The sequence below is a fragment of the Ursus maritimus genome, unplaced genomic scaffold, assembly GCF_017311325.1.
Source record: "Ursus maritimus isolate PB19 unplaced genomic scaffold, ASM1731132v1 scaffold_29, whole genome shotgun sequence".
Taxonomy (NCBI): Eukaryota; Metazoa; Chordata; class Mammalia; order Carnivora; family Ursidae; genus Ursus; species Ursus maritimus.
This window is the reverse complement of record NW_024425452.1, coordinates 14,537,430-14,559,774: the sequence shown is the minus strand read 5'-3', so window position 1 is coordinate 14,559,774 and position 22,345 is coordinate 14,537,430. Positions and strand designations below refer to the sequence as shown.

General features: G+C 40.1%; 1 protein-coding gene across 2 annotated transcripts in view; it reads left to right on the top strand.

The window, feature by feature from the left end:
• Positions 1–22,345, top strand: part of DST (dystonin) — a 342,160-nt gene that overhangs the window by 145,793 nt on the left and 174,022 nt on the right. For both annotated transcript variants that reach the window (XM_040643592.1, XM_040643591.1), the window contains exon 6: positions 6,656–6,822. In XM_040643592.1, coding sequence (XP_040499526.1) covers positions 6,656–6,822 — 167 coding nt within the window. The remainder of the gene's footprint in view (positions 1–6,655; positions 6,823–22,345) is intronic.

The following is a 22,345-nucleotide window of genomic DNA, read 5'->3' as shown; positions in this document are numbered from 1 at the left end:
TTTATGTGTATTTGCCCGTGTGTTAGAGGGAGAGAAGATCTATCAACAGGTAATAATGATACCCAACATGTACTGGTATAGCAGTATGTGTGGGCTGTTGTGGGAGCACAGAGGATGGTGGGACGTCTCCCACAGACCCTGGACGTGGAATCAGCTAGGGTTTCCTCAAAGGGACAGAAGAGTGAAGGGCTTGAGTGGGGTGGCAGCTGGCGAGGGCATTCTGTAGGTAAGAAGGAGCATATATAAATGCATAGTATCCTGTGGAAATGTATTCTTATTGAGGGAACAAGGAGCGGTTCAGTGTGGCTGGAGCATGAGGAGGTTTTTTTGGGTGAGTGTTGAAGGGGAGGGAGGAGAGATGAGACTGCATAGGACTGTGTGGCCAATTGAAGGTAGGTATGGACAGAGAAAAAGGCATCAAGGTGGACTTCAGGGTTGGGGGCAACTGGGTAAATGATGGGGCCATCCTCCAGGCTACGAATACAGAAGGACGAGCAGGATGGAGAAAGGACAATTCACTTTTCTCTGTAGTGAGTTTGAAGAGGTTGTATGATAAAGCACAGTGGAGCCAGATAGATTCAAGTCCAAGTTTTACTTCTGCGTGTTAGTAGTTTGTGCACTTGAGCAAGTCACATAACCACTTCGTGCTTTGTTACTGTGTGTAAAATGAGACTGTGTTGTGATGGTGATGAGATGATATCTGGGAATCGCTTGAGTACACTGTCTGGCTCACTGAAGCGCTCAGTATATAGTTAGTGTTACTGCTTTGACAGAAGTGTTCATGAGGGAGATGGGATTTATAGGTCTTGAGTTCAAGGGTGAGGTGTGGGCATAACATAGGGATCCCAGAGTCATCAGTATGAGGGGGCAGTTGAAACTACTGTAGAAAATGAGCTTATCTAGGGAGAGTGGGAAGAGGGGCGGGCTGAGGATCGAGCCTGAGGAACAGCACTAAAGGAAGGGTAGCAGAAAACTGAGAAGGACAGGCCAGAGAGGCAGGAGAAAAACCAGGAAGGAGTGACATCAGGGAAGCCAGGGAGGAGAGACTGCCAGTGACAGATGCCTGAGAGAGATCAGGATTGGAAAATGCATGGATCGAGAGGCACCTGGATGGCTCAGGCCATTAAGCTTCTGCCTTCAGCTCAGGTCATGATCCCAAGGTCCTGGGATCGAGTCCCATGTCAGGCTCCCTGCTCAGCAGGGAGTCTGCTTGTCCCTCTCCCTCTGCTCCTCCCCCTGCTTTTGCTCTCTCTTGCTATCTCTCTCTCTTTCAAATGAATAAATAAAATCTTATAAAAAAAATGGGCAGATAGGAAAGCAACCCTTGAGCTCTTCTGTAGGATGTTTTTCTGTCATTAGACTGCAGACTCCATGGGGACGGTTGTCTGACCAGTGCCTAGGAGTGGTATGACAGCAGACATTTGTGAGTGCTTAGGGAATAAGTGAGACTATGGGAGAGGAGGTAGCAGCTGAATGCTCACCGTATCTTTGAGCTCTCCAGGTGCCGTGTGACCTCCCTCCTTTTGTGTCCACCACTTCCTCTGTTACGTTTCACCGTCTGATTTCCTCTTTTCATTGGGAAAATCAAGTCACGAGTAGGAACCTCCCTCACTTTCTTATCTGGTCACTGCTACTTAGTTTTAGTGGAGTGATTGGGATGGAAGCCAAGTCACCACAGGTTGACAGGTAAAGATAATAAAGGTAAAAAATACAAAAATAAAATCATTTAAAAAAAAACCATAAAAGATACAGAGTTTTTTTTGTTTTTCTGTTGCTTTACTGGGAAGAGAGAGAAACAATGATAAGTAAAGAGGGAATTGAGTTTATGAAGCTTGTTTATTTATATTTATTTTAGGATGGAAGAGACTTGGGCATTTTAAGTACTGAGAGCAGAGACCCAGATGAGGAGGGAATGATTGATAGAGTGAGATTCCCAGGAGGCAGGAGGTGGAAGGATTCTGAGCATAGGAGAAAAGCAGGTCAGGTAGAAGCCAAGTTTGTGGGTAGCAGGATAGGGAGGGGAGGGTGTTCTTACTCATGTTGCTGTTTTCTTTATAAAGAAAGATAAAAAAAAAAAAGTGCTAAACGTAAGGGGGTGGTGGGTTAGGGAGTTTCTTGCAAATGGTAAAGGATATTGAAAGAGATATTGTGAGGGGTGGAAAAACTGGCCAATTAGGACACCAAGAAGAAGTGCCAGGTTTCTTAGAGTGCTTAGCCGCATTGTGGAGCTGGAATTTGTGGGGCAGCAGCCCACATGGAACTATGGTTTTCCAGTGAAGCTTTTAGCATAGGGTGCGAGTAGAGGAGACATACAGCCGACTTGACCAGGGTTGGGCTTTGGCCAGGGGGTTGCAGGGCAAGGAGAAGGTTGTGAGGGAGTTGAGGAAATTATTTGAAGTGGTGGATCATGTTGTATAGGCCAGATAGAGAAGGAGGTGAAGATAAAAGAGGGCTAATAGAGTGGGACACAACTGGACAAGTCAAGGAATGTGAGATGTTGATGAAGCAGGATAAGTGGCATAGCTGGGGATAGAGAATGAAAGTGGAAGAACAGGAACTCGCCATCGGAAGTTAGATGTCTGAGGTGGGCTAATCCTGGTGTTGAGATGCAGGATGTAGCAGATGGTGTGGAGAGAAGGTGGACTGCGAGGGCGCTGTACAGGATGGAGACAGGAACACGCTGAGCCAGATGTCGGATCTTGGGGTGGGGACATGCAGGATCATTTTTAAGGAAAAGAAGAAGGTGGTAGTACAAGAGTGGTCTGTGATGTAAAAATGAGGTCTTGGGACCTATGGGTTATGGTTGGAAATTAGAATACACTTGCCCTGCCTACGGGCCTGGGGGCTGGGTGGGGCTTGACCTGGGGCAAGAGGGGCATACCTGGTTCAGTAAAATGGTAGAAGCGGTGTAAGGTCCTGAAGAGGTCGGAGACTTTGTTTACCACAGAGTAGACATTTCTGGAAAGCGTGAGAATGGGGTCATGTGGGGTCAGGAGAGATGAGGCAGGGAGGAAATACAGGCACGGGAGACTCGGTGGCAGGAATAGCCTGCATATGGGTGGGAGCCAGCAGTGACCTGGATATGAGGCCTGAGGGCTTTGAGTTTCCCAAAGGGACTTGGCTAGAGAGGATTTTGTTTGTTTTCGGTGCTAGCTGACAGGTTGTTGGTGAGAAACTTGAAGCGGCCAGCACGGCTAGTAAAACTGCGGCGGGAGAAGCTAATATTTATAGAGGTTTCTACATGCCAGGCACTGGACGAAGCGTGGATGTGGATTTCTTTTATGGAATCTGTAGAACCACTCAGGGAGGTGGGAATGGTGATGTCATCGTTTAAGTTTTTGGAATGAGGAAAATGGATTTTAGAGCGATGATGGGAATGGCTGTCGGTCACAGTCCCGTGAATTGTTGGAGTTGGGATCTGAACCCAGGCGGCGTGAACGCACACCTTCTCTGATCTCCGTATCACCTCCAGGGTTTGAAGGGAGGAAGCGCAGTTACTTCCCGGAATCAGACCTGACCCGTCACTGACGGAGCAGTCAGGCTGATGGGTGCTGAATGCACAGATTTTAAAGCTGGGTCGTCAGTGATGACTACAGACTTAATTTTTAGAGTTTAATTTATTTCTCATTTTGATTTTGATTGCACAGTATCATGAAAAGTTTGGTATACTCAGAGAGGTAGTGGTTAGTGGTAACAGGAGATTTTAAAAAAATACCTTGATTTTTCCCTGTAGGAATAATACTCAAGTAATTGGAAATAGCAGGAAAAGCTGAAAATGAGTCAGTGTGTTAGCAGTCTTTGGTATGTTAAAGTTTGGTTTGTAACATTTGAAAATCACAGGTTTTTAAATAGTGTATGCAGTGTAACAGTCTGAAATAGTGTGTGTGGGAGTAATAATCTGAAATTCATCCATTGAAACCTTATTTAATAAGACTATATTACTTTCTCCTGGTTGCTATTTAGACTGTTTTCATACTCTAAACTGCCCTTCCTTTATTATCCTTCCTTCGGTAAAATGCTGTGCAACACTTGAACCTATTAAACTTACCTTATAGTCGAAATTTACTGACTTCCCTCGTGAATAGGTAATTCAGTGACTGGACTGGCATGGTTCTTGACCTGCAGAAAATAGTCACCCCTCTCTCCAGCTACCTCCTTTTTCTTGATATAGTTGTAATTACCACCCTTGTAGCTCCCATGGTGTAAGGGTTTCCAGAAGCAGTTGATCTTATAGTTCGTAAGGCTAAGAGAAACGTGTTGTCAGATTTTACCTGGAGACTCAACTTTCTCATTCACCGTTTCCTAGATTCATTTCTCTGAACATTTGTTTTTACAGATTTTGATTTGTTTGAGGCAGCAAATTTTAAAACTTTATTTTTTACTTCCCTTTATAGTAGGAGAATTGGGAGAATAAAAAAACTAAGTTTTTGCTTCCCCCTTTGTCAAAACGAATAATAAAAACCACAGTGATAAAATCGCTGACATTACCTGTGTTCATGTTGTCAAATTCTCACAACACAGTGTAATAACTATTACCATCATTATTTTACAAGTCAGAGAACGGACTTAAAGCAGTTGAGGAACTGGAACATGAATGGTGGAGATGGGATTTAAGCTCCTGGGATGTGCTAGAAATGCTCTCTAGCATAATTTTATTTTATTTATGGATTTTTAAAGATCTTATTTTTTAATTTATTTAGAGAATGAGAGAGAGTTCACAAGTTGGGGGGAGGGGCAGAGGGAGAGGGAGAAGGAGAATCCCAAGCAGACTCTGTGCTGAATGCAGAGTTGGGGGGCGGGGGTTGATCTCAGCACCCTGAGATTATGACCTGAACCGAAATCAAGAGTTGGAAGTGTAACTGACTGAGCCACCCAGGTGCCCCTCTCTAGCATAATTTTAGAGTATCAGTTGGAAATTGTATGGAAGAATATTGGTGGTTTTTCTGTTCTTTTTTTCCACATTGAAAAAGAAAAAGGAATTCTTCCTGTGTAGTCTATATAAGGTGTTCATGTATGCACATAGTTCTTTTTGTGCTATGGAGATTAGCACAGATTCTTAGGAAAGATGATTAAATTGAGATACGGGGATGTCTGGGTGGCTCAGTTGGTTAAGCATCTGCCTTGGGCTCTGGGATCGAGCCCCACTTTGGGCTTTCTGCTCAGCAGGGAGTCTGCTTTTCCCTCTCCCTCGGCCCCTCCCCCCACTCATGCGTGTCGGCGCAAGCGCGCTCTTGCTCTCTCTCTTTCTCTGTCTCTCAAATAAATAAATAAAAATCTTTAAAAAATAGAGACACTGTGCTCCGCTTTCCAATTATCTGTCAAGGAGGATGTCTCAGACTATGGCTGGGAGTGAGCTCCACAGGGCATGGTGGTCTGTGCCGAGTAGTGGAGAAAGGGTCCATGTGGTGTTGTTAGGGCTGCCAGGCCTGCCGTGGGCCTTAACTGCCGCAGCCTGCACGGGGTCCCCAGTTGGCCAGCTCTTGTGGCAGCTGGGAGGAATAAAGGGCTTCCTGTTTGAGCCTAGCACTGCTGCACGTAAAAGGCTTTCTTCAGTCTGGGTTGTTAAAATTTTCTACTTTCAGTTGGCTTGATTCTGCCTGTTTTGACCTCTGACTTCAGTGTTGTATTTAGTCTCTGAGTCGGACTTTAGACTGAAAAGAGTCCTAAACATGATCTGCGTCTACCTCCTACCTCCTCATTTTATAGATGAGGAAGTTGACTCACAGACCTGAAATGAATTATTCAAAGCTATGGGACTAGTGGCCAGGACTAGAAGCCAATCTCATGACTTTACTGATGTTTTTCCTGTTACAAAATGATTTGTGACTCCCTATGTATTGCTTCCAGTTCCTTATTTATTCACCCTGATCCTGGCTTCCCACCTGCCTCCTTGATCCCCTGGCTTTGCAGCCTGCACTGATTGAGGGAACAGTTGTTTGTTGGTGTTAATCCCAGCTTTGGAATCACTGTGTGACCCCTGGTAGAGTCACTTTGTGCCTTAATGTCAGTATCAGCAGATTAAGTAGGACCCTTATTAGAGAGGTTCTTGAGAAAATGTAAGTCATGTGAACTGGTGACCTGTTTTATTTAGTGGAAGAGACTTTTAGAAAATTTAATGAAAACAAATAAAGTATAGGGAAAAGTCAGTTAATACAGATTTCATCTTGAGTAAGCTGAACAAGGACTCATGAGAAAGTTAAAGAGACTTTAGGTCAAATTGTTACGTAATGTAGTAAATTGGGGACCTTCTTTGTTCTTTACACAGAATACCTGTTGGATCAAATCCTTCTCTGTAGGTGGTAATGTAGATTAATTTGTAGCTTTTACTTTTGATCTTGAACTTGAAAAAACATTTGGTTGAGTTGTTTTAACAGATCTGGTTGGAAAAGAGGAATCTCATTGAAAATTAGAATTTTCAATGCTGTGACATTTTGGCATAATAAAAAAACCTAGATGCTTGGGTTAAATCCTAGTTTTCTATCAGTGAACCTCTTTGAAACTGAGTTTCCACTGTATGTAAAAATGGGGAGAATATACTTAGCTTTCTCGTGAGAATTAGGATTAAGTAAAATAACACTTGCCAAGTTCTTGGCGCATAGTAGGTTCTCGGTCTGAGCTAGCTTCCTAACATTTTAACACTTTTTATTATATTTAGATATCTGATATCCATGTTACTGGAGAGTCAGAGGATATGTCTGCTAAGGAGAGATTGCTACTGTGGACGCAGCAGGCAACAGAGGGTTATGCTGGAATACGGTGTGAAAATTTCACTACCTGCTGGAGAGATGGAAAACTATTTAATGCCATCATTCATAAATACAGGTATGGAATTGCTGGGGTCTTTTTCCTTAGACAAATATGAGAAGTGTTTCTTCCATTTCCAGATTTCAAAATAACCTTTTATTATTACAGCAGCAATACATGTGCACGGCAGAAAGTTAGAAAATGCAGACCAGGCACAAGTAGAAACATCACAGTCCCACCGCTCCAAGATCATCACTCTGAGCTTGCACACACACACAGACTCTCATAGCTATAATATGCCTTTGGATTTTGCTGGTAACTTGGCAGATAGTGAGCTCTGATAACACAGAATCTTCAGGCAGATGAGCACAGTTTTGCACACAGAGGACTGATCAATGGTAGGGGTGAGGGTTTAGTTTCAATTTAGAGCTCACGCATGTCCAAATTATAGTCTCCTAGGCTCATTACTCTAGGGAGTAGCGGGGTTCAAAAGTGGCCAGCTTTAGGGTGGTTAGTGGTTTTCTGGTAAGAATTATTATTATTATTATTTTTTAAGTTTGTTTCATGTATTCATCTCTACACCCAACATGGGGCTCGAACATATGACCTCGAGATCAAGAGTCGGTGCTCTTCTGATTGAGCCAGCCAGATGCCCCATCTGCTGAGAATTATTAACAACTAAATCCCAGTTAATACTGACATAGCGCTTACTAAGTGCCAGACATTATCCTAAGCAGGTTTTATGTGTATTAATTTATTTAGTCTTCACAGCATCCCTCCAGGAACATTGTCATCCCCAGTTGACAGACAAAAACTGAGGCACAGAGTTAAACTTGCTTATAGTCACATAGCCAGCAAGAGGCGGCTTTGAGATTCAGACCCAGGGCCTCTGGTTTTTGACTCCATGCTTTTATTGTCCTATAAGGAGCTAGATCCCCAGAAAATATTTACTAAAAACAATGTATTTCTTGATCTCAGTTACTTTTCTTAGTTTTGCAAAAATTACATCATGTTGTCAAAGAACCGTCTTCCTAGAGAAAGCTAAAGCTATAACTCATTAGACTAACAAACTTATTTGATAAAAACAATAATTAGTTAGAGTAGTTAATATTTTGTTAGCTTTCTATACATGAGGCATTCTGTTCATTGCTTTCCTTATGGTATCTCATTCAGGTCTCCCAGCAGTCCCACAAAACCAGGACTGTTGTTATCCCACTTTCACAGAGGAGGAGCCTTGGGTTTGCCAAGGTTATGCCACTAATACATTATAGAGCTGAGATTTTAATCCAGGTCTGCGTGATTTAAAATCCCATTCTCCCCATCTCTCTCCTTTCTCTTTCTGTTTTTCCTTTCATTCCCCTTTTTTCTCCCATTCTTCTCTTTCTCTCATTTTTATTTTGGAAATTCCAACATCAGTAACACTGTAACGAATCTCCCAGGCATCCGCACCCACAGCCCCTCTAAAACACTGCAGTAGTCTGCTTTCTTTATGGAACAACATTTCTGTGGAGGTAGGGATAGTCTGCCTGATTAAGGAGAAAAACCAGAATCAACTTGCCTGCACATGTTGAAAATAAAGTACCAGATCTCCTTGAGTAACACAGTGCCAAGAGGGTTTAGTGGTTACAGACATTTCAGTTATCACAATGCACTTCTCATGTGACTTAAAACATGAGGCCATCAGAAGGCTGTGTAGTTGGGCACCTTTTATACCCGGGATGATAAGATCTTCTTGGCCTTTGAATAAAAATATTTGGATTGTTATACCTGAAGGATTTATGTCATGATGCATCTTTGAGGGTGTGCTCTTTTCTCTTTGAAGTGTTTTAAATAGAAGCAAAGCATTTAGAAGCCAGCTATTCTTCTAAAATAGTGGACTTTTATAAACAATGGTCTCCAGACATTGTTTCTTCAATACTTGTGGAGGAGTAGAAGTACAAATTAGTATATGCATGCTGCGCGTTTTTCTCCTAAGTACTTAAGTAAGTCACTGTATGTCAGAGATGGTGAAATTTCCTAGGGAAGTTTAATGTTATAGAGCTCATATTGCTTTAGGAGAGAATTTGGATCTTGTGAATGTTATTTGTTTTGAACTTTTAATCTGATAGAGTGATCACTTTAGAAAATCATTTAGCTTTAACTTTGAACTTCGATTTCCTAGTTGGCTTTGTTTTTCCTTGTTGGAATTCATGGTAAAAATAGGGAGTATCAGGTTTAAGTCCTCACAAGATTTCTTTGTTGCTGAAGGTTGTTAAGTTATCCTGTGCCTCATAAAATATTACAGTGGCCTTTTTCACTGGAAGAAACCTTTCATGTGTGGAACTGTATTTTTAGCTAAGGTCCTCAGGCTTCTCTTTTTATTTAAAAAATAATTGAGTATTTTTCTTCTAGCATGTGTAAGAATTAAATGCATAGGGTTGAACTGCACATAATTTTCACTGTTGAATGCGTTAAAATACCAAAGGGGGGAAATGAGAAAGTTATAAACAATTGTAAAATCCCTATGAGCAGATTTTTGGATATTGAACGGTAGTAATCACATTTAGAGAGTAGTGTCTAATTTATAGTTGTTTCTCTTGATAATTATTTCCATAAATTTTGTGATGTATTTGGGTTTGCCGTAGAAACATATCCACTTAATTGGGTTTTGGGTATATTTTTTGGGTAAAAAGACTTTTTTTAATATGAGTTCAATTTGACTTATGTACTAAAAATGATCTGAGGTGGTACATGGGTTTGGTATGTACTCAAATACCAAGTCTAACTGTATGGAATACTTGGTCGATAAGGATCTTAAGAGGGAGTGAGGGCTTAGCAGGAAAGAACCTTCAGATTGCTGCCGTGGCTGGAAAGAGGGATGTGGGGCTCCTCAGGGAGTAAGCTTGCATGCCCTAGAGAGAATATGAAAGATTTCTCTGGAGATTAGAAGGAAAATGGATACTGTTCGTCATTGAAAAGTAAACCAGTATCATTTGTAGTAGGTGATCTCATCAGATTTTTATGTAATTATCTTCTGAAGATTTAGAAATACTGATCTGAAGTTGGGACAGAGTAATAGCCATAGCATCCTTCAGATTTTGTATTACTGTAAATACTGTCAAAAAAGTTAATCAAGTACATTAATTTGGATTGTCCAGCATATATTTTTATTAGTGCACCCGTATAAGAATATGACTTTTGAGGTAGAGAGAATGTTTGTTTATACCAGTAAGCAGTACTTTACTAACATGAAGTAAAAATGAAGAGAGATTTTTATCGTAAGACTAATTTATAGATGATCCCTGAAGTTAAAAAGAAAGTAACTCGCATAGAAGGCACCCAAGAAATCTGTGCAGACTGTTGACCATGTATCAATTTCTGTGTTAGTTGTTTTTATATATGATAGCTTTTAAAATGATCACAGTCCTATGAAAGAGCTGACACCATTTCCATTTTTATTTTTGTATTAAATGATCAAATTATTAAATAATTAAAGAAACTGGGGCTCGGAAGGGAAACTAATATGCTCAGCATGACTTATCTTTCAAATGATGGAAGTGAGTCTGGAGTCTCAAGTCCTCATAGGCTTCTGTATAACTACTTATCATAATCCCCGGCAGGCAAAGTAGATATCAAGAAATGGAGCTGTTGACCTGAGCAACTGGATAGTGCAGTGTTGAAAACTAATGATATTCACCAAAGATATATGAAGATTCTTGATGAATTTAAGAAATGACTAAATGAATAGTACATTTATAAATTCCAACTAAAGATCTTTGTCCCTTGTAGGAAATTAATGAGGAACAACATTAATTGCATAACTTAGAATTAGCCGTCAATGAAAATAGCATCAAACAACTCATAAGGTAGTGAGTAACATTGTAAATAATAAGAGAACATGAAAAGCCTTAGCATAAGTAAGAGCAAAACCACAAATGAACTGTTCTATAGTTTTGGTATGTCATATTATCCTAAAGAAGTAAAGAGCCTGGATTACACAATGGCTAATAAGAATGATAAAGTAGTATGATTTAGTGTGGAAGAGATTACAAAAGATAGTTCCATAGGAGATATATATATATTTAGTTGTTTTTTTTTTTTTTTTTTTTTTTTTTGAGAGAGAGAGTGAGCATGTGCAAATGAGGGGAAGGGCAGAGGCAGAGGGAGAGGGAGAGAGAGAATCATAAGCAGGCTTCATGCCCAGTGTAGAGCCCAATGCAAGGCTCAATCTCATGACCCGAGCTGAAAGCGAGTCGGATGCTTAACCAACTGAGCCACCCAGGCGCCCCTATAGGATCTATTTAAATAGGTCAACAATTCAGATGATAACTACGCTTATCATGAGCATAGTGTAATATATAGAATTATAAAATCACTATGTTGTACATCTGAAACTAATATAACACTGTATGTCAACTATAATTAAAAATAAATAGGTTAATGATACAAACACTATGGTTTTCTATTAATTCTGTCTTAGGAAGCTGTTCCTAATTCCTTCTAGGAATGTCTGTTTGTTATGTTCAGTTTTTAATGGAAAGAATTCAAATAATAAGACTGCCATATATCTGTACTAGTTTGTACTTGTTTTCTCTGTATAGTTTAAATTTCTTTAAAGCATATTGAAATCTTTTCACTGAAAACCACAACTGGTGAGAGATCTCGGGTAAATAAGCCTCACTCTTGCCCCTAACCTTAATTTTCATTGAAAAGAATAACAAGGAAGGCTGGATTTGATGGACTTGGATCAAAAGGATGTCACAAAAGCATTCGATGACTAAGCAGCTTAAAAGCTAGAGAAGTAGAATTAACGGAGAGTCCGCAGCCACGGGATTCTAAACTCTAGTAGATTCTAAACTCTAGTCACTCTGGCAGAGTTTGGATAGAGAGGATGAAAATCCTCACCAGTAGCTCACGTTCTTCATAGTAGGTGTTCCAAACAAAGGTTCAACGGATTCTTCTGTGTTCTAAGAGTGTTCTCAAGTATCACACGGTAAAATTGATTTTCTTTGTTTTTGAAAGAAATAAAGCTCTGACTTCTAGCTTGAAATTCAGCCCCTGACTTGTCTTAATTTATCAGTCGCTGCAAGTAGATAGCTGCCCTAGAACATTGATGAAAGCCAGGTTCCAAAACAGCAGCACTCCCTGTGAAAACACGTCTGCCTGAGCAGGCATGAACACGAATGTGTGCCCACGGGCCAGAAAGAAGAGTGCGAACGTGTAGGAGAGCCAGGCGAGCCTGACGTGGTGGTATAGAGAGATGCTAAGTATGTCGGGACAAAAATGTGTGTGTGTGTGTGGGGGGGTGTTTTACAGAGATTATTTCTGCTTACTAGTATCTGTTAGTCCTAGTCTTGTTTTTAATTTATGCTGCCATTCATTCACGTGAATTTCCTTTTGAGGCCCCTGGCCTTCTTTTCACAATTACGTTTTTAAATATATTACTCAGGTAAGACTCAACTTTTTTGAAACAGATGGTGTTCAGGAGCACGCCATTTAAATATTTTCTAATTAGGCTGCCAGACGTTTTTCACTTGTCTGAGTGTAGTTGGATAGCAGTTATTTTGTTCATTGTTTGCATTTTGAATTAGAATTTATTGGGACCATCATATTTCATTGTATTAAATGTTTAAAGATGCTGTAATTGGGAAGATTAGACTATAAGGCTGTGGTCGGAGTCGCCTTTAATAGTCTGACCTGGAGGCCTGTGATTCAGCCACAGGCTTGGATGTAGTCACACGTTACAAGCTAAACTGGATTGGACTGGTTTGATACTGGGAGGAGGCCCTTTAGGGCTTGAAGTGTTCCCATAGGAGGTTGGATTAGTGTTGATGAGGTGATTTTTTTTTTTTCCTTCAGAACCAGGTCTGCCCTTAGGCTGCAGAACCCAGAGTTATGAGGGTGTGTAAGTGTGTGTTCATACACCACACAGTATGGGCTCTGCTGTGTGTGGCCATTGGCTAGGCATAGACACAGAGCCCTGAAGGTTATTAATTTTTTGAAAAGTCACAAGTATTTCACTTTGTGAGGCAAAATCAAATTGCTTATTTACGTTTTCAAATAAACTCAAAACAGTTGAATTCTCAGAGCTCACTGTGAAAGGCCGGTACGTTTTATAGCAGTTTCTACAGTAAGTATTCTGGGCCACAGCCCTACTTTTTGTTGTATCTGTGATTAAAAAAAAAAAAAAAGCAACTAACAGAAAATGTAATACATTAACATAAAACATTCGAATAAAGTAAAAGGGTATGCATCGAAATGTGATTTCTTTCCCCAGATTCCCAGTCCCATTCCCTAGAGGCAACTGTTCAGTTTCTTTCATATTCTTCCAGAAATTTTCTGTGCATATACAACCACTAATTTTTTGGTGGGGGGGGGAGGGTCAGCTCTGTTGAGGTATAATTTACATAAGCACCTAATCTTGAGCATTGTTAGAATCTTTTCTAAAACACAGTTGAGAGAATGGCATGTATGTTGTTTCACATTTTTCTTTCCTCTTAATTTATTTTGGATGTCTTTCCATATATACCTATTTCCATATATACCTATTTCCAGAAATAGGTTTACCTTATTCTTTTAAAATACTGTGACTATTCTAATGTGTGGATGTAACATAATTTATTTAGTAGCATCATATTGATGGACATTATGTTTTTTGCTATTAAAAAGTGTTGGACTTTCTATGTGTCTTTGTGCAAATGTGTGAATATGCTGGTATAATAAGGTCCTAGAAGTAGAATTTCTTTGTCAAAGGGCAATACATTTAAAATTTTCAGACCTATATCTGAATTGTCCACTGGAAGAATTGCATTGAGATACCCCTTCTGCATTGTTTCCCCTCCATAATGCCTTTAAGAAACGTTCCCTTACTTTGTTAATTGCATTCTAGCAGATCTAAACCCCATTCATTTTTTTCTGTTCTTTTTAACATTTACCCTTTTATGCATAAAATTGTGTTTTTTGATTTTTGGTTTTTTTTAATAGCTTTTAAGCTACGTGCCAGAGCTGAAATTGCAGGCTTATGTTTCCCTCTGTTTGGTGTGCGAGCTATTAGTCTAAGCATGTATGTGTTAAGAGTTTGGGGGGAAAATGATCAAATAAGTTGGCAAATTTCAGAGTGCTGTGATTATGTAAGAAGTTAGAGTGCCAGCAGTGGGGGCTGTCTTGAGATAACATATGAGAAGATGCCTATCACAATACCAGAGATTTAGGAAGTATGTAACAAATGTCAGACTTCTTCCCTCCCAATGTGCTGCTGCTGACCCACTCAGGACGGGGCACGTGACCGTACAGCTCAGGAGGAGCGGGGCTTTGGTGGAAGACTCCCCTTCCTTGGAAACCTGACATATGCATCTTCATCCTGGCTCCTGTTGGCATTGTTACCCTTCTCTAACACTAGGATTTCCCTTATGTGTCAGGAGCAGCCAACATGTCTTCTATCCACCTGTTTTTCTTTGAGGATCCATCTGTTTTATTGCAATACTGCTTTGACTCATTTTCAGATTCATATTCCTTTGTTATTTTGTGGTATGAAGTAGCTTAATATTTTATTTTCTATCAGAGTAAAAAATAAGTTGATTTATACCCCCTTTGGGGGGGTATTTATCCCCTAGTGACAGAGGTTTACTTAAGTTCACTAAAATATAAGTATTGAAAGAATTACTTCTCTATCAATATCAATACTGTTCTCTGGAACTCCTGGGTAGCTCAGTCGTTAAGCATCTGCCTTCAGCTCAGGGTGTGATCCTGGCGTTCTGGAATCGAGCCCCACATTGGGCTCCTCTGCTGGAGCCTGCTTCTTCCTCTCTCACTCCCCGTGCTTGTGTTCCCTCTCTCGCTGGCTGTCTCTCTCTGTCAAATAAATAAATAAAATCTTTAAAAAAACAAAACAAAACAAAAAAACTATTCTCTGTATGGGGTTAATTTCTTTGTGAATTGAGTGAGACTTGTAATTCAGTAGGTATCTTTTAATTTCCAACGTTAGATTCCAGTCTTAAAGTACTAACAAAGCCTGATGTAAATCATAGTGGTTTTCATTCTTTGCTCTCTGTCTTGTTGGTAGAGAGTCCTTCTGTAGAAAAAAATAGGAAGAAAATTTGAATAAATTGAGGCATCTAGATTTGAGAAAGGGGAAAATTACCTTCTTGGCTTTGTTTCTTTCAACAATATGTGCCCAAATATGAGCATAAAGGAATATCTACACCCACTTACGAAACTGTGGGTGGATCTCTTGCATGTTCGCGTTTATTTGCTGGGGAGAGGCGAAGACCATGTTACAGGTCTCTTTTTTTTTTTTTTTTTCTGCCGAGGGGAGGGGGCCAAGCAGAGAGGCTTTTTGCACCAATAAGAATAGTAAGAACGTGCTAAGCCTGAACTTGATTTAATCCCCACAGTCATCTACAGGAATTTGTTATGGCAGCTGCTCTACTGTCATAGGATAAGGAGGCATATTTGATGCATATCGTTACTGGGTGATCTATCGAAGAACAAACATTGAGTGACGCATGTGGCTTCGTGCTTCTGTGTGTAAGTGGATGCGTAGTGTTCTGGTTGTACAGAGGTGGTTCTAAGACTGATTTCTAGGTAAATGGAGGGTTGTTGTTGTTGTTGTTGTTGTTGTTGTTGTTTTAACTTCCCCAGAATCCCTTTCAGTTCCTTGCGTGCTGCCGAGGATATACTAGTTCTCCAGCCAGGCCTGACCGTGTGTACGCCCAGCTATCTGCTTTGTCTGTGCACATACTCAAGGAGTGAAACACACCAGAAGCAGTCAGACTTCAGAGCAGATTGGTTTCATGGTGACTCCATGATGACCAGCTTCAAATGGTTCCGACCAGCAGCCTTTTCTACCCGGGTTAATTCACCCCTTCTCTCCCTCACACTGCCTTTTCCTCCCTCACTGTCAACTGGTGATCTGCACTCCTGCTCTCAGACAATATCGAAGCCAGCAAGTGAAATGTCTTTCTTTTTGCTACCAAAGACACAAAGCTGCCTTCGTTTGCATCCGTCCTAGCCCGTCTTTGCTCCTGTTTGATAGGGGAATCCTCTCTCCACCTCTCCAAGGCCTGCACCCCTCCTCCTGTGCTCTGCATCCCATCTCTGCCATTGCCTCAGACACCTTCTTTCTTGTTACATTAAGCTCTTCTCTCTCCACGGATCTTTCTCCTTGCATTTTAAGCACGCCAGAGCCCCTTGGCTCATTACACAACAAACAAAACTTCTCTTTTAACTCCGTGCTTTTTTTCCATCTACTGCCTTACATCATTCCTTTCCGTAAAGGCCAGACTTCTTGAAAGAGTTGTCTGTACCCTCCATTTTCATTTCTTCACTCCATATCCATTCTTCTCCCAACTCGAATGTGGCCACTGACCCCATAATCCACCAAAACTCTTCTGAGGTCATGAATGACTTCCATGTGGCTAAATCCAGTGGACATTTTTCAGGCCTCATTTTTCTTCCCAGTCTTTGGCCCTACTGTCCATTCTTTTCTTCTTGAAATCCTACTCTTTTTCTTCAGCTTTTATGGCACTTCCCTGGCCTGGTGTCCCTCCTGTTTCGTGGGCTCTTCCCGCTCAGCTCCATCTGCAGACTCAGCCACAAGGCCAGTACATGTTGGGAGTATCTAAGGGCTGCCTGCTAACTTTCTTTGCTCTCTGTGTTGACTCTCAACTGTGCCCACACCCCTCTGATCTGTGGATTTGACCTCCTAGATATCACCTGGCCTGTCTACTTCTCTCCACCACTGCCACATTCTTTTGCATTGCAAGCCACTATGGTTCCCTACGTGGATTCTGTGGGAATACTTTCACCACTTGAGATTTCTTCTGCATCTAACCTCAGATCTGATCATTTAGTCTCCTGTAATCCTCCTTAATTCATTTCACTGTTTTTCCATAGTTCTTGGAAAAACATTCAGAATCTTTGAAGAAGTTCATGAGATTCTGCATCATCTTGGCCCCTGCATCCATCCCACCATCTGTTACCATGTGTCCCCTTGCAATGGGCTCCCCTCCCTGGCAGTGGTCTTGTTCTCACACACCCTCCATGCATGAACAGACGTAGGCTTTTTCCCTCTGCCTAGGTGCTCTTCCCACCAGGATTTCTCCTGGTTTACTCCTGAACTCCCTTTGGAGCTCTGAGCTCTCCATAGACACAGCATCTATATTCTTAAGGCCTCACTGCCCGGCTCATAGTAGATGCTTATTAAATATTGAATGAATGAATGAACTTGCTAGTTTGTTGACTGGGAAGAATGACTTATAATTAGCATACCAAAGCACCAAGTCAGGCCTTCTCTCACGTTTTCATTACATTGTTCTTTACATGCCAGTGAGTGCTTTTTAATCTCCTGTGTATATGCTCTGTACACTTCGCTTCACAAGTACTTTCACATGAATCCTCTCTTGAGACCGAGGGCAAATCAGTTGGTTCTTAAGACCTTACGGCTATAGCAGCCCAAAATGCCTTCCCTCTGCCCCCCCGACATAGCTCAAGATACTCCCTAGGGATAATTGGAGTTCTAGATGATTCTTGTAGTTCCTGATTGTCTCCTAATTCCTGATTTTCATTTTTTGTAGAGGGGAACTGAGACACAGGTTTCTGGATGTGTGTTCACAGTCAGAGAGCAAGTTAGGACTAAATCACCGAACACCTGAATCATAGCCCTGTCACTTTTTTTCACCTCAGTAGAGCCTTTTCTCTCAAATATGTAAAAATTGTCTTTTGAAAATTTTTTGAATTTGAAAAACGGTGGTAAAATAATACATAACATAACATTTACCGTTTTGTATGTTAATACGTTATTAAACCATCACCACCATCCATCCCCAGAACTCCTCCCTCCGCCCAAAACTTCTGGCAACCACCATTCTGCTTTCTCTCTTTCTTTTTTTTTTAATTGAGAAAGAAAATTGTTGCTCAGTGTCCTTTCAAATGATCAAATATCTCAAATCACAAAGTTTATTTAAGTGGTTTTGATTTTGATTAATAAATCTGTCACCAGATGCTGTCTTTTCCAAATTTCATCATTTTACAGTGTATTCCAGAGTTAGGCTAATGTGAAATGTGTCTCCACCCCCTCCCCCAAGTCCTAAATGGGTCCTTTTCCTCTAGATTTAAGCAATAAAAATCAATACTGGGTAAGAGGGAAAAGTTTGCTGTCTCCTCCTGAGAGTCTAAGGCAGTAGGCGTGTTTGTGTTTGTGTCTGCTTTGTCTTTGTCTTGTTACATAATTATCTGATAGTAGGGTGAATTTTTTTTTTTTTTGCCAGTGCAGAATATGGATAATTTTGAAAGAAAATGAAAGATATAGTAGAGACAAGAAGAATTTAAAGATGATGTAGTTTCCAGACTTGCCTGATAAGAATCACCTGGGGGAGGGGAGTACTTTGTAAAAATATGGATGATGAGGGCTTTCCCCGTCTTTTTTTATCCTGGATGAGGGCCCGAAGCCCACTCCAAGTGGGGGAAGCAGTGGTATCGTATATATAGATGAGTACTGTTTTGGTGACAATCTGGAACTAATTCTCTTTTCTTGGAGTTTATTTTCTTGAGTATGCCAGTACACACACTGACACACATACACTTCCCTTGTGGTTCTTGTATTACCATCATCAGTATCACTTTCTCCACCAGCAGAAGCATACATTCTTCTGTGTTTTCTTTATCTTGATTTTTCAGCTTCATGTTGGGTGTTTTCAGTTGATAATGCCAGCATAGTGCAGCAAATTGGTCAGGCTTTGTACTGAGACACACTTGGGTTCAAATGCTGTCTGCCCCTTGTCAGTTGGCGTTCTTGTTCAAGTTGTGTAATCTCCTTAAGTTTTTTCATCTGTAAATCCAGGATGCTAACAGCCCACTGCGTGGCGTTGTTGGGGAGATCGAGCTAATGCTTTGAAGCCTTCGCTGCATGGCCTGCCACATAGTAGTAGTTATCAGGATGTATTAGTCCCTGTTGTTTATTGTTATTTTATCAGACATTCCAATGGGCAACTTTACCAGTTGCTGAAGTTGAGGGCACGTGAGAGCATTAGAAGGGAGGACTTGCACCTAGAAGCAGTAATTTATGCTTTTTGAAACTTTATAATTTATCCCTTGCCGGTTGTTTTCAGTGCATGCCTGTTTTCCAGATTGTTTGCAGCAGAGACAGGCCTTTAGGAAACCTCAAAAGGATGTGTGTTTAGTTCATGGAGAAGCTATTCCATGTGGATTTTTATAAGGATTTGAAATCCTTACTGGAAGCTGTAGGTGGTAGCTTTGTCTGTAGAAATTAACAGAAAGAAAGGAGCAAACCTGGGGTGGAAAATGTCTCTAGGAGTTTGAATCAGTGGTATCAGATGGTACCTTCTTAGCCCTCAGAGCTCTTTCATTTCTTCATTAATTATCCATTTCTCAACATTCATGTGCTGAACATTATACTTCATACTGAAGCTATAAACATGGGTAAAACACAGCCTCTGCCTTTAGGCTGCCCACCTCTCTGTGAGAGACAGACATGTGCACATTACAACAAATTGTGGTAAATACACAAATAAAGATAGTAGACAGCATTTGGAAACAGAGAAAACCAGGTCTCACAGGAAGAATATGAATTGATCAGCTAGCGCCATGTATGGGGGTGAGGTAGGCAGTGGACATTTATTTCCTGAGCAAAGAGACAAAAAGAAAACCTGATGTGTTTTTGTTTTGTTTTGGGAAATGGACTCTGCTCCTCACTTTCTCTCATGATTCCTAAAATGGAAAATTTCCCAAACGTCGGAAGAAGGTTTCGATCCTGGGTAGCCAAAACTTAGGTCTGTATCCACACAATAAATAAATATTGAGTGTCAATTGAGAGCCAGCACAACCAAATAAGTTCTATGAATTTAAATAAATTTTGCATACTTTGAAAAAAATCCTGATTTGGACTTTGTTGACATTAGATCTGTCCTTTCAGCCATTATCATGTTTTTGGTTCAGAATTTGTTAATCTGGTATCTGCACTAATGCACTCTTCTCTTAGCTAACTTTTATCAGTGTCCCCTCAAGTATGTTCCAACGGCCATTTCTAAGTACTTTCTTTCCAGGTATTTTGACGTTGTTTCATGTTCCTTGTAGTTGAACATTTCAGTGTTTGGCATGGTGTAATGTGGAAGCCTTAAGCAGTTTCTTGTGCTAATGTTCAACCATTTATAACACTGTGTACATCAAATTTTCTCTCAGAATCCGATCTAATTCTCATGTGAGCTAATATTTTAATAAAGTATTTGGGGATTGGAAAGTTATTTTTGGCGTGTCTGTGCCAAAAAATATCTTCTACAGTTTTCATGTTCCGTTAGTTTGGCTGTTAGTGTGGGTGGTAACGTATATAAAATATATTAATATATATGTTAATAAATAATATATATATCCACATACATACCAATATATATGTAAATGCCCATACATATATACATGTGGATATGCATGTAGTTGTGTGTGTGCGCATGTGTGTGTAGTCTCTTGTATATATATTTTTTTGTCTAGAGAGAATACTCTTTTAACATGGTTGTTGTATGAACAATAAACATTACTTTTATCCAGAATTATTTTGTATTATGGCAGTAGCCACTTTAATATCTTTTGGCCCTTTATTTTTAAAATAAACTAAGGGTACTAAGCATGCATATAAATAGATTGCACTTTTTGGCCTTACTTTTAGTTTCATCTTATGGCCTTATCCTGGTTTTATATTTGCACTGTAGAATTTGTTATCTTCTTGTGCTTTTCTTTGTAAGCTGTTTTTAATCATTTATGCAAGAAAGGTAGGGTATAGATGTATGTTTTAAAAAGTTGTTATTTATGAAGAATGAGTCATTCAGGAAAGATTATATTTTCATAGAATAACAACACAAGTTAAGATTTAGATAAATGGCTCTTTTTCCATAAAAGACAAATAATACATATTACTTTCAGTGGCAGAGTGTTACAATATATGATTTTGAAAGGTTTGCAGAAAATAAGGAAATTAGAATGATTAATGCATTACAGGAACCTGGGTGCCGCCTTGCACACGTATGCAGTGTAGTAACTTCGGTTAGTCAGACCTAAAAATGGGAACGAAATTTCCTATTGAAGCTCCACAAAAAGGAGATCTTAAACTCTAATAAAACCTTTCGAATGAAAATACAAACCTTCTGTAGGTGGAAAATAGCTGCAGTTTTTAAAGGTGATCTGATCCCAGGGAGACTGTAAGGAAGAAGGAAAGTAGAGACGGGTCACCGCACAAGCCTCTCCTGGCAGCTCCAGGCAGAGTGGAAAGGCAGATTGGAAGACTGAAAATGACTGAACACCTAGGAGATGAGCTCGAGGAGGGATAGAATTTTGAAAACTTTTAGGCTGCTAGTTTTTCCTAGTGGCTTTACAGTTTTTTGTTTTCTTTTTTACTTTTTGCTGAATTGTGTCCACTATTTCCTAGAGGAACACCACCTCGGTTTTTGTTCCTTTCAAGTGTTAAAAGTCACGATAAAAGAGGTGACTTACCCAGACTCAGTGTATTATACAGCTGCCTTTGTGCTGAAAGGACTATGTCATTCTGAAGGAAGTTTTATGTTTTATTCTCTTAGTCAAAAACTTGATTCTTCAATGACTTTATTCATTCCCTCTGGGATTACTCAGTGTTTACGTTCTTGCTAATGGCAGGGTTCTTATAACAACGAGCCCTTTCTTGTTGGGAGGTTTGATAAACTCAGAAAGGCTGGTTTTTATTTCTTCAAAATGTGTGAACTTTACGAAAGCAAAACAGTTTTTTGAACTTTAATTTGTTTTTGTCTAGACTTATATTCACCTATTTAGTAAACTTGAATTTGGCAGATTCTTCAGAAAGCTTCTGTGTGAATAAAAAATTGTTTTTAGAAGTATGCCATTTACCTACATTGCTGTCAGTAGATTTATTGGTTCTATAATAAATGGAGGATCACTTTTAAGTGATCATATTGGTGCCTATGAAAAACATTAACGAATTTCTTAATAATTTCCCAGGAAATAGGTAGGTAGGTCATGGTAGTAATACTTCAAGGTTATGAACACTTTACAAAGTGGTATAAAACTATAAGTAGATTTCTTTGGAAGTCTGCTTTCTCAGCAGATAAAAGAAGACTACAAATTGCTGCTTATCTTCCTAAGATTAGTAATCTATTTTCAAAGAGTTTTTCATGTGAACAGCTTTCCAAGTAGTATTCAAAATAATTTGCATTTCAGTCCTCCCCCATGACCTCGGAGCCCTCCCACTCTTTGTGCAGTTCCCGAATGATTATTTTGAGCAAACCAGAATGTGGACTTTGTTGAGAGCCTTCCTGAGAGCTCCATGAGCAGGTTCTTACTGAGTGATTTTGGGGGTGGATACCACTCTTTTTGAGTTTTACAGTTTCCACATTTGTTTCTGAATTCTTTTAATGCTTTGTCTTTGAGATGAACGTTTCCTGACTGGCTTTTGGCCTTGTGTTAAGTGTCCAAAGAACCTATTTTGCTGCTTTCCCTACAAGGCATATTTGGGAAATCTTTTCCGGTCTTGTATATAGACAGACCTAGCTTTAAAGTATCCCCGTGGTTTAGAGTATCGTGGAAGTCTCACAAATTAGAAAGAGTTGAAGTCTGATGTACGGGAATG